At 38.9% G+C, this 13,076-nt stretch overlaps 1 protein-coding gene across 11 annotated transcripts in view; it reads right to left on the bottom strand.

The window, feature by feature from the left end:
* TULP4 (TUB like protein 4) overlaps nt 1-13,076 on the bottom strand; it is a 158,494-nt gene that overhangs the window by 118,713 nt on the left and 26,705 nt on the right. For 9 of the 11 annotated variants that reach the window (XM_054061103.1, XM_054061093.1, XM_054061097.1 and 6 more), the window contains one exon: nt 10,215-12,478. In XM_054061103.1, coding sequence (XP_053917078.1) covers nt 10,215-10,466 — 252 coding nt within the window. In that variant the 5' untranslated portion in view covers nt 10,467-12,478. Of the gene's footprint in view, nt 1-10,214; nt 12,479-13,076 lie in introns of those variants that run through there. The other 2 variants (XM_054061102.1, XM_054061104.1) reach the window with 2 other exon arrangements.

Below are 13,076 nucleotides of genomic sequence, written 5' to 3' on the forward strand. Positions count from 1 at the left end.
GGTTACTCCCCAAGAAAGGTCCTAGTTGGGGTAGATAGAAATTACAAACATTTCTTTTATTTTTCAGTATTTTGCAACTGTATAACAAACCAATTTCAGTCTCCTTCCTACATTTTTTTTTTCCCCACAGACACAATCCCGTTCTTTCTCTATCTGAAGAATGACCTTGATTCATTCCTTTTGGTAGAATCAGATTTTCTGTGAAACAACTTCCTCCAGCTCTTTTCAGGTTAAAGTCTTGAGAGCTGCGTCTTCCCTGCACAGAAGAACCCTCTGTCTTTCTTTTTTCCATCTTACTCAGATGAAAGATTTCTTCCCCAACAGGCTGAAACTCTCCCTCTTTCTCAACTTCTTCAACACATCTTGCAGGTCCTTATGCTTGGCTTGCTCTCAAGGATACTACTCAAGACATTCAACTTCAGGAGGGCACCATACCACCTTCCATCATGTCTTCTGCTGCTGGCCATTATCCTCTCTGGAAACGTCTGTGGAACTGACCGCTGCCTTCTTCTGACTGTCAGTGAATGCCAGATCCCCCACACGTTTGTTCAGCTTCACGAAAGACAGTGTGGTTCTCAGCTTGGACATTTCTGAGACTGACTCTACTCCAGATATGCCTGTCTCTCCTCCACGTATGCAGTTACATGTAGGTACACACCTATCCTAGGTAGTGATGATCTGCTGCTGCAGGCTTCTTCACAGTCCTGCTTTGTCTCTTCTAGACAAAACAGTAACTTAGCATTTTCTCATTTTACACACACATGAGCCAGCTCAGTAATCAGAACACCACTATCTTGTGATACAATTTCCTCCAGAAGTTAGATTTTTCACTGTCTATACCTAGCAGATTTTTTATTAATTTGTTTTATGCAGGACTGCAGATTTCTTTAATTTAAAACACACTTGTGCTCTGCAGCGTCTAAAACTTCTCTGCAAGGGGCACAGCCTGCATCATCTAAACAGTTTATTTTCCTCTTCAGCTTCATGACAATTTCCTTTCCCCAATTCTGCTTCTTTTGTGAAGTTACCCTCACATCCAATAGTTTTGAATTTCTTCTGCATTTTAATTCTCTGCTTATAATACCCCAAGAGGATTTTGACTGTAGTCTCCAATTGCTTGACTACTTAGAATATCATCTGGATTTATCCTCAGAAAAATGTTCTCTGCCTCCTCTAGAACATCAGTTTGTTTCCTCATTTTAACCAAACTTGAAATGCTTCTCTCCACACTTTTGCATATTTACCACTTCTTGCCTGCCTTCAAAAGTTGTGCTTTTTGATGTTGCTCCATCAGTTTAGGTGCAAATAATTTCACATAGATTTATAAACAGATGTCACAGAATTACAGCATGGTTGGGGTTGGAAGGAACTTCTAGAAGGTGCAAGCTCGCTTCTCAAGAAGAGGCAAAGAGTTGGTTGCCCAGGACTGTGTTCAGATGGCTTCTGAATATTTCTGAGGATGGAGACTCCACAAGTCTCCACAACCTCCCTGGGAAACGTGAGCCAGTTGCCCTCATAGTGAAAAGGTGTTTCCTGATGGTCACAGGTAATGTCTTGTGGTTTATGTCTATTGCCTCTGTCACTGGGCACCACAGAAAAGAGCCTGGCTCCAACTTCCTTGCACCCTTCCTTCAGGAATTTATATACATTAATAAGATACTCCTGAGCCTGCTCTACAGGTTGAAGTCCCAGCTCTCTCAGCCTTTCCTCATATGTGAGGTGCTCAAGCCCCTTCACCATCCTTGTGGCTTTTCCTTGAACTCTATCCAGTATGTCGTTGTTTCTCTTGCACTGTGGAGCACTCCAGAACTGGACACAGTCCTCCAGGTATGGCGTTACCAGTGCTGTGCAGAGGGGAAGGATCAGCTCCCTCAAACTGCTGGCAATCCTCCTAATGCAGCTGAGGATACCACTAGCCTTTCTTGCCACAAGGGCACATTGCTCAATTGCTCACTCATGTTCAACTTGGCATTCACTAGGATCCCCAGGTCCTTTTCTGCAAAGACGCTCTGCAGAAAGACTTTGCACTTCTTGAGTATCGTGAAGTTCTTATCAGTCCATTTCTCCCATCTGTCAAGGTCGCTTTGCATGGCAGCATGACCCTATGGCATATCCACCCCACCTCTCAATTTGGTATCAAACGCAAACTTGCTGAGAGTAAACTCTGCCCCATCACCCAGATCACTAACAAAGGTGTCAAACAGGACTGGACCCAGTACTGATCCTCAGGGTACACCACTTGTCACTGGCCTCCGGTTAGGCTTTGTGCCACATCACAGCCCCCTGGGCCTGGCCATTCAGCCACTTTTCAATCCATCTTACTGTCTGCTTACCCAGCCTGTACATCAACAGCTTCTCTATGAGAATCTTATGGAAGATAGTGGTGTCTGTAGAGAACAACCAATTGCCAAATCAGGCTCCATCAATGCACATCTTCCACCAATCTGAGAACCCCACTGTTTGTTAATCAGAGCAAGGAATGTGAAATCCTTCTTGCCCGAGTGTCCCTTTTGAAGAGCAAAGTAAATCCACTATACTTTGCAGTTTCATTACACTCTGACCAAGCTAAACAAAGCTGTATTTTTTTTTCATTAGTAAAGTCATCTACATACATTAATTTCCTTAAAATGCAAAAAATTAGGAATATATAAGGATACTATCTTCCAATATACTAGTTGGTCAAATAATTCTAGAACTGGAAGATAGCAATTCTATTCTGAAAACTCAACCCAGCACTTCTTTTTGAAAATTCACAAAAATTTCCCCAACACAACTTCATTTTCATTACTTCTATAACAAAAATATTACAGGAAGTGGACTACTTCTCTTTAAAGAAGCTCCTGGTGCGAAGAGTAATAAGAACTCCTTCAGAAGTTCCACATGCTCCTAAAAGACTGCTATCAGAGCAGAGACGATGGTTGCACAAGGACAAGTGCCTATAAAATCTGTCTGTCCTACTACATTCTAGCTAGACTTGATAAGCAATTACTTGGTGCTTTATGTTCAATTATATTGTGAAATGTTTATGGTTTGTAATGGGTATCTTATCTGTTCAGACTATCTATCCGTAATTTGATGAATTCCTCTGGGAACTGTTTATACCAAGGAAGTGTCCTTAATGATTATTATGGCTCAAAAATGCTATCCTAAAACCTGATTTCTCCACTACTCAGATAGTCAGTGTGTATGTATGTGTATACAAGGCCTTCAGAATTATATATTGAGTTGCGATCTTATTCAGAAGGTACTCAAACTCCAAGTTTAGGTAACAACTGTCAGTAGTAATTTCAACTGTTCACTACACCTATAGGTCCCCGTCATTAAATTTCTGTTAAAGAAAATGCATTTATTTCTCTTGAGCACCCAAATTATCATGCTGGACAATTGCTCCTGTCCAAAGCTATAAAGTGTCTTCAATTCAAAAGGCAAGAAATGCCCCTTGGACATACCATTATCTTGAAAAACGCACATTGCTGTTTTTCAGTAAGTTAACATGAACAAAAGCTTAAGAGTTCATTTCTGATAAAGGTGAGCTTAATTCTGATTTGCGGAATCAAATCCTATAACCCACTTATCAGTAAACTAGCTGGCTCCTTCGTTATCAGCTTCCAAGGTCTTCAAGGCGAACAACGCCAAGCTCTAACAAACACTCCCAACCACCCTTGTCTGCTTTTGCACATCAATTCCACTTCAAATTTTTTTGAGTAGTATTATCAAAAATGTAGCCACTTATTATAGCACGGTGAAATGTAAAACCCACTGATGACCCACTTACAAATATACTTAGTTTTGTTTAAAAGCTGACAATACTGTTCCCATGTAATATACTCCTATTTTACACAGCCTTGAGGGATTATTTTCTACACGCTTGTAAAAAACAAGACAGAAAAACTGTAATTTAAAATTATTCCAAGCAGATGACCTATCTTTTGCCGGAAACACACTGCATACATGTGACGTATTAAAGCAGCTTTCAAGAAGCACATCAACGCAGCATTACCAACTCTCACTACTCAGTTACAGTTGTAGGCATAATGGATGGTTTGCTTCAAAGCCACATGACTGTTTAAGTACAAACATTATCCTGTACCTTAGTAAGAGCAGAACACACTGAGCAGCCAACACCTAATCTTCCTTGCCGGTGAGCTCACAGAGAGGCTGGTGTTCTGAGGCAACTGAGAGATGGACAGACAGACTGAAAGAGCCAAGTATTTGTGGAAATGGAACCTGAGTGTGGCTGGAAAAACATCACACAAAAAAAAGATAACTCACTGAAAGTGGTCACACTTCTTAGAGTGAAGAAACTATACAGAAGGTATACCAGTAGAGGTTAGGCCATACTTTGCGGTTCACAAACTGATACAGGGCACAAAAATGGGAAGCAGCAGGATTCCTATTTGTCAGCTAAGGAAAGAGGATCGATTCCTTCCAGCTTCCAGCTCCGTTTGTTCTCTTTGCTAATTCTCCTAAGAGAAGGCCATAGAGCTTATCTAAGCTTCATCAACAGTTTAAAAGATTGGTAAGAAAAAGACTAACAAAGAAGTATAAAATGTATTTTGGCTTTTATAATACTTGCTTTAGGAAATCAAAGCACTCAAGCACCCAGATCGAGTTCCAAGCAGAGAGTTCAAGAAGGTATAATAAGGAGCCTCCACAGAATCCCAATTGGTTTGTCCTGTCAGAACACAAACAGTCAGGAAAGCCTGGCAATTCTAGTCCCAATACAAATTTAACAGAGCCAGCCCAGATAGGCACAGGATCTACTCTCCTACAAGTCACTCCCCACAGAAGCAGTTGTTCTGCCTCTCTCTGCAACGCTATTTTTCTGTAGCCATAACCATTTAAGGACAGAGGAAGGGCATGGATTGTAGACAGATTTAGCATCGTATCAGCTAAGAAGGTTGCAGAAACTAGGCAAGCATTCATAAACACAAGTCCTTCTTCAGAACCTTGTATGCCCAAAAGCTTGTTTGTCTTTCCCAATTGTACTAGCTTGCTCTAACAAAAAAAGATAAAATTTCTGCTGACAAACCTTCTGCGTGCAGTGATAGAAAAGCAGGAAAGATCACCAGTACCACTGCGGTTTCCATTAGTGTATGTCTTGTACCAGAGGCTTCTGTAGCCAAAAGGCATTGTTATGGTATTGCTTTACCTCAAGATTTTAAGTGTTTACCAGTAACAACTGTTACAGCCTGGTCTGAAAGCAACGATTGATATGAGGTACCCATGCTGTGAAGACTCATGCACTGACTTGTTTCTTCTGTCCAGGAATCCTCATAAAAATCACATTTAAGGTTCAAGTTCCAGTTAAAAGTAAAACAAATAAAGTTGTTTAAAAAAATAGAATTTCTATTTTTTTTTCTATATTCTTACCAGTGACACTACAAACCAAAAAACATTCCTGAAAAATCTTATTTGTTTACTTTTTAAAAGATTTCCTAGGCAAGCAATAGACTTCTGGAAAGAATCTGTTCTGCCAGAATTGCTCAGAACTGTCACCCCAAAAAGGTGGACGGAATAAAGAAAAGCTTTCGTTTTGAAACAGGAAAAACCATTTGTAGCCTCCTTCCAGACAAACAAAACAAAATCAATAACTGTGCAGACTTCCATAGCTAACACAGTATGAAAAGTAACATTTATTGAATATTCTTAAAGGACAGCATTCCTTTGAGAAGCTGTAACTAAAAATAATTCACTTGACAGTCCAGCTGAGATATGTTTATATTCCCATCTACTTCCAAATCCTGTGCTAAACAAAACAGGGTGGCTTTGCAATTGTAGTCAAGCACTTAAGACACTCAAATAATGTCAAATGTAAATAAATGGGCAATTTACTTTGTTTACAGAAAGAAAACAAAAACACCACTGTGCATACTCAATAAGGTATTCAGCATGTTACTTAATTCACTGCATCAGAACTTTTACATTCTTCTATTACTTTTCAATGCTTCAGTCCAGCAATTAGCATACTGAACCTTATTCAATATATCAAAGATGTCTTTTTAGTTAGCACAGTGAAAAGAAAAATATACACCTGCAAAACACTTTTTTAAATACTCATCACTGAAGAAACATTAAGTGCCAGAGAAATTGTTACCATCTTAATACACTAGACACAACAGAATCCATTAAAAGAAATACCTGCAGCAGCACCATTCAGCCAACTGGATTGGCAGGCATACTGTAAATCTTTCAGTGGAAGGGAAGACCCCTGTAAGGCTAAACGAAGCTCACTGAGGACAAGTTGGGGCTTTTTTTCTAATTACCTTTCACAGATGCCCTTGAAAATCTCTCCCCAGAAACCTTAGGACAGACCAGAAGCTGAAAGTCAGTGTCTACATGGTATTACAAAAAAAATATTCAGTCTAGCATGCTTCAGAGCCTACTAGTCACACTGGATGAAACCATGACCTTGCTGAAGTGACCAGATATTTTTCATTTAATCCTTAATTTATCACACAAATAATAAGAGTCATAAAAGGAATGTGCTCAATTACTTCTCTAACACTGTTTCCCAGTGCAGCCAAGGAAAGTCAAGCTAGGTCAAAATCAAAGGCTTCTAAATCTCACTCTTTAATTTCTGCACAGTACTGCATTTACTTACATGTGAAGGGGAAGGAAAGGTGTTTTGGGCCACCACATCTCTGCTTCCTGGCTGCTAATTCACAAATTACGGTACAGTGTCCTCCCTACTAACCCTTCTGCCAGATTTTAAGAAAGAAACCCACCCAATGCCAGCCTCTGCCAGTTTGTTCTTGCCGACCAAGGGAAATGCTTCCAAGCCAAACTAAACCATGTGCCTGTGCACTCATCCACCTCTGCTCCATCCACCACCTACTCTCACAGAGACACCTCCTATCTCATGGTCAGAGATGCAACATGCTCCTATGAAGTGAAACATATCATAGCTGCACAACACACATTTCCCCTCCCTTCTTAATCAATGTTGTTTCCGCCTTTGATATGTGCTCATCCAAACTTTAATTTTTAGAATGCTGAGCCTTATGTAAATGAGTTTCAGGACTGTAAACGCAACGCTGAAATTAAAAAGCAGATCTATCACAAAATGCAGTATTTTTAACCCCTGCCACAGAATAAATGGAATATGCTTATTTTAATCCCTTTAGTTCTCAAAAACAACAAGGATGTTAATTAAAATAGTATGGCAGCCACCTCCTAGTTGCAAACTCTAAAAACTAACTTTGAAGCAACTATAAAAACACAAGCATGGCTCATGCTACAACGTATTTCATTTTCAATTATTGTTCAATTCTACGAGTAATGCAAGTCCAGCACTGCAATATGTGTGTCAGTAATTCAGTCCTGGGAATTCTTCATTCTTATTTGTTCTGATTTGCTACAGGCGTGCTATTACAGTCAAAAGAGGATCTGTATACCGAAAGAAGGTTTTGGTGAATCTTTTCAGCAATCATAAAAACATCACAAAAATACATCACTAGCATCCACCTTTATGACCCACTTAGAAACAGTCTCATATTCTTGCCAAAAGCACAGTGCTGCCGCATTACTACTTCCAAATTTTCACCCTAACACTGAAATACAATATACTGCTTTGCGCACACCATATTGCTAATTGTATCCCAAATGGAAAGTATTTAGCTTCTGTATTTTCACCTCTTCTGCTCTGTTCATTACAGCATTTCATATTTCATAATTGACTGCATACTAATATTAAAGCAGTCATGTATGTCAGAAAAGCAATGAACTTGACTTGTAACACTAGCTTTAGCCCAGAGAAAAATACGTAGAAACATAAATCACCATTTCTGGGAACAAGACAACACAATACGGTCCTAGAACTGGTCACTGCAACACACAGGCTCTTAAATATTTTAAGTCAATCACCTACCTCCCTTCAAGTACACTCTGTACAACAAATGTAGCTTAAATCAAACACATATACCAGCATATAACAGCAAAATTATCATTTTCCATCGTATAACACAGTACACAGAAGAAACAAATTTGTTGTTGGCTTGCTTTTTAACATAATAATGGGGAATAATTTACTATTTCTTATATAAATATTAGCAGTAAGCTATATTCAATGTTTTCATTCTTTTAAAGAATCTTTCAATAGAGAGATTTAGAAGGAAAGCTGTTTTCTAAAGAAAAAAACTCTGGTCCATTTAACTATATACCTTTAACAACTAACAAATCATGTATTACAGTTTCATTCCTACCAAAATAAGCAGGGTTCTCCTATAAAAGGATAACATTCAGTAAGCTGTGAGGAGGGTTGCATAACACATCACCTTGTAAGGATGAACTTTCTTCTACACCAATGCTCAACAAAATATTCCAGTAGGAAAACCCGATAACACCCACAAACTCTTTACAGAAAACTAGTTGCACTAAAGCCACATCTTTTTCCTTCAGCATGACACATTTTTGACCCCACCATACCAGTTTCATAGTGCCACACAGGCAAATGAATTGGTAGCCTCTATTCTGGTCATTCACACATCTTCTGCTACCAGTAAGATTAGTTACAGAAACATAATTCTTCATTAATTATAAGCTTGACTCAGCAGACTTTAAGCACCTAAATAAAAAAGTAATTTAAAAAAATATAAAACATTAAATTTTCCTTTCACTTGAGTCTCTCTCATGCCAGTCACTGTTAGGTAGAAGGATGTGCTAACAGCACAGTTCAATCCACGCAGTAATGACGCAGCGACCCAGAACAAGAATCTGATGGCCAGCTCAGTAAACAAAGCAAAACCAGCCAAAACCAAAGGGCAGCACACACATCACCTTCTTCTCCACTTAACTGTCACATACTTAGATCTAGTTTGTTATTTCTATGTCCTGCAACAAAACTTTGTATTGTCATGAACAGCATTTCCTCCATTGTTTCCAAGACACATTGTATGCGAAAGGAGAAAAACAGGTGCTCAGGCTCACGGAAAAGTTAGAGAAGAAAATATAGAGTAATAAAAAGCGATCATTGCATCACATGCTTCAAAAACAAAATGCAATTTACAATAGGAAATTGTACTGATGATTAAAGATGGCTCAAACCAAAATGCTTGATTCAAACATCATTCTTCCCCTTGGGAAAAGGTAGCTTTAAGTTTTTGAATGAACCTGATACAGATATATATATGAATCTGCCTCTCATATATAAATATAAAAGACTACATAATTCACAATACACCAATATACCTGCCTATAGACAAAGCATGTGGAAGCAATTATTTTAGAACTAGATGTTTATTGCCCTTTCCTTTTTTTTTCCCCTTAAAGAGACAATAGTTATTAATGTTCACAGAACAACCAAAACCACCCACCTCTAAATCTTTGTTGCCCCTTATGTCAACAGGAGAACATATATTAAGAGTCCAATCAGCAAGTAGCACAAAAGACAAGGAAAAACATATTGTATCTTTAGCTTTAATTTCAGTACATACAATGTCATTCCATCCACTAATCTAAGAGCAAAGCTCTGACTTGAACAGATTCTTTTCAAAGAGCACATCCAAATACAGCCCAACTAAAAGCAGAAACAAACTAAGTTCTTACACCTGTCCAAGACAGTTTATATGCTACCAGGCATCATCTGCACTTTCCATGAAGCATTATGCAGAGAAAGAGACAGATGCCAGGAAGATGGTAAAGCACAGCTTTCCGAAGAAAACAAACTGAAAACGCTTTGTATCACTGTAGTCAGGACAATGCTTTGCATTCTGAAGTACAACATTTTATTGCAGGGCATCTTAACATTTTTCTGAGACGCCTGACCTGCCTTTTTTCTAACAAAAGTAAAAGCTTTTCTAGAGATGACAGTTGCCACATGCCATTTCAGTTGGCAGCTTCTGAAAAACTGGCAGATTTCAACCAAGTTCCTCTCCCACTACCATCCATTTCCATTCGTCTTCCAGACTTCAATACTGTGTATAAGCAGTCAATCATCACAACTTTTAACTCCCTTAACACACATTACTTAATTTTTTTTGCAACCAAGAGGTGCTGGGGCATGAAGGAGAAAATACGCCAAACCGAAACAGACTCCTTTCCAGAGAAATTTTCCACCATCAGGCCTCATGCACCTGAACTTACTAGAAAGACTATAATAGACCCAATCACATCTGGATTAGTCACGAGCCTTCTTCATTCTGTCAAATTGCAAGCAGAAACACTACCAAAGATTGCTACCATTTTCTTTAAAGTGTAACACACATTTTGCTTACCTCGCTGTTGTGGCCCCTCAAATTGAAGTTGATTCTCTGAGGGGTGTTCCGGTCTCTCCTGCAATGGCTGGATGTAAAAGTGACGCCTACAACTCCTCTGCCATTGCCTGTTGCCAACCAGCCTTCCTCATAGTACCTCCTCCTGCACACCGGTTTCTCCTTCTCACTTTTGGGAACTCTCCCTTTCCAGGAGAGGCAGAGGATGTTGGAATCGCTGCAAAGAACAGGCCCATGTTCCACTGCTGCATACATGCTTTTTAAATATTTTATTTTTTGACATAAGAAAGTAATATGTCTAGTGCACAAAATTTAAATCAATTTTTTTTTTTTTTATTGATAAGACTGACCTGGGATAGATCATTGAAAGGGAGGAAGATGGGGTCAGTGTTTATAAATATCCACCAAATGCATAGTGAAAAATTCCTCTATAAAAGATGATGGCAGTTGGCTAAGAAAAAGTAACACTTAAAAAAAAATTCAGGTTCATTTTTGTTTTTGAGTCTGTAGAGTGAGGGTGCACTTATCCTTTGGAGAAACAGCTACTTCATAAGAGGCTCTCAAGAAATGGTTAAGTCATCTTTTTGCTCAACTTGATATAATCTTTATACAGCCTGAGATTCCAGTTTAGCGCAATGCAATTCCAGAGACAAAGAGTTGCAAATGTGTAGGTTTCAAGTAACTTAAGGCTTTTAAGATTTCCTCCAGTCAGATTTTCTTCAAAAGTTCAGTTGCAGAAATTTAAACACACGCACATACATATATATGTATATATGACATTCATCTTTTCCATCTGATGTATTTCTGCTGCTAAAGCTGAAAGAGATTGCATAAAGGGAAAAAAAGGCACACTAACCATGCGAAACAACAGACCCGAACTTGTGCAGGCACTGGTGGGCCAGGCCAGTTGGGAAATCCCTCTTGGTACTGAACTGTTCGTTGGACTCAATAGTTTTTGCAATCCAAAGCCAATCCAATTTTCATTGCAGCGCTTTTTTTCCACCAGAGACCCAACACAGCCTGAACTGTTTGTCACGCTATCTTGCCTGCTTTCCCACTTTTTGCTGCCACACACGAATGAAAAAGAAACCCCCTCTTCATTTATAGCAGAATCAAAAATGCTATAAAGCTTTTAGCTTTCAAAGCAGATAAGTTTGCCTCAGGTGAACCATGAAGTTCTCTCTCCTTCAAAACAGGCTAAAACGTCAAGCTGTTTTTCCTTTACTTTTCCCTTTTTTCTGCTACAAGGAATCTCAGACTTTTCATCCTACCGTAAAAAACAAATGCCAGAATTAAAGCACATCAAGTAAGCACTCTTTCAAATTCTTCTAAAATTCAAGGAAGGAAGAAATATAATCATCTAAGAAAGAAAGAGAAGCAGCATTAAACATCTGACTTCCTGGGTTCACTATTTCTCTTATTTTCCTTGTTTGTTTGATCGGATCTTTCCTTCTTGATGCTTGTCTACAGCACAGATTCATAGTTCCAGACACAACATTTGCAGCTGTACAAGAAGGAAACATATGAAGTATTCCAATTGTTTTATTTGAATAACATTTATGAGCTAATTTAATTAGTATTTATACCACACTAAGTGAAAAGAGGAAGAAGGAGAGGGAGAAAGAATATGCAAGTTTGATGACCTGGTTAACTCAAGAAGGACGGCAAGGTTTGCTCAGTTCAATGCCCAGACTTGTCCCATAGTTCCTCAACTTATTTACTTCCAGTCATCGTTACTCGACATATGGTCACGATTTATTAGTCCACTCACAACCTATTGAGCCCAAGGCAAAATGTGCCAAAGACCATACATTGTTCCTCTGCAATAACAAAATCAGTTTCCTCTACCCTCTGTATTCTTCTGTTTCCCTCGCAGCTATTGATTTAAATCGTGGAGGTATTTATTAGGCTTTTTCTGTGCAGAAGGTGTTTTTTCTTCCTCTTCTTGCAAACTTTTTTCACCCGTGAAGACCATGTGGAAAGCTGAACATTACTGGCAGGTGTCTTTCCATGGGTTACTGATTCCTGTGCTGTAAAGGTGCTCCATCTGGTTCTCAAATTAATTTTCATCAATTGCAAAGCTCTCAGGAATATGCAAGCGTAAGTCTATGTGATGACAAAAACATGTGCGTTTTCATGTACATGCAGTGCACACACCACCTCACTCAATTTGGTACTCGGAGTTGCATCCGTCTTTTCAGTTTTGTTGTGGTAATCTTGTAAGATGCCCGTCATTCAAAGCTTGAAATCCCTGGATTCTTCCAACACTGTAAGACAAAGCACACAAACATAAAAATGTGAATAAAATAAGCCATGAAACAACTTAAATATACAAGGACTATTGCTGCAATAATCAAAGCATTATGAATAAGGATTTTATACTGGACTCCTATATAATATCTATATTATATACAGATACATGCAATATTCAGACACGTGCACGTATTTGATAAAGCACACAAATATGAACTAGAACATTGTCTTTTTCACTTCCGAAGTTCCCACAACTTTTAACAATTGACATGTATGACTAATGAAATGTATCCAGGAAGGATACATTAGGAAGGAAAAAAAAGAACTTTTCCTTTGTCCACAGTTACTGGGGCAACTCTTAAACAAAAGATTTCACAAATTCAGAGTGACGGTAAGGAAGGTATGTCTCAATAAGGGAGCACAGTCAAAGTTAGACCTCGAGGCACACAAACAGAAATCACAGAATGGCCAAGGTTGGAAAGGGCCTTTGGACATTATCTGGTCCAATTACCCTGCTGAAGCATGGTCACCTAGAACAAGTTACCCAGGCCTGTATCGAGGTAGCTTCTGAGTATCTCCAAAGAGGAAACTCCACAATCTCTACTGGAAACC

Source organism: Cuculus canorus, chromosome 3 (assembly GCF_017976375.1).
Source record: "Cuculus canorus isolate bCucCan1 chromosome 3, bCucCan1.pri, whole genome shotgun sequence".
Classification (NCBI taxonomy): domain Eukaryota; kingdom Metazoa; phylum Chordata; class Aves; order Cuculiformes; family Cuculidae; genus Cuculus; species Cuculus canorus.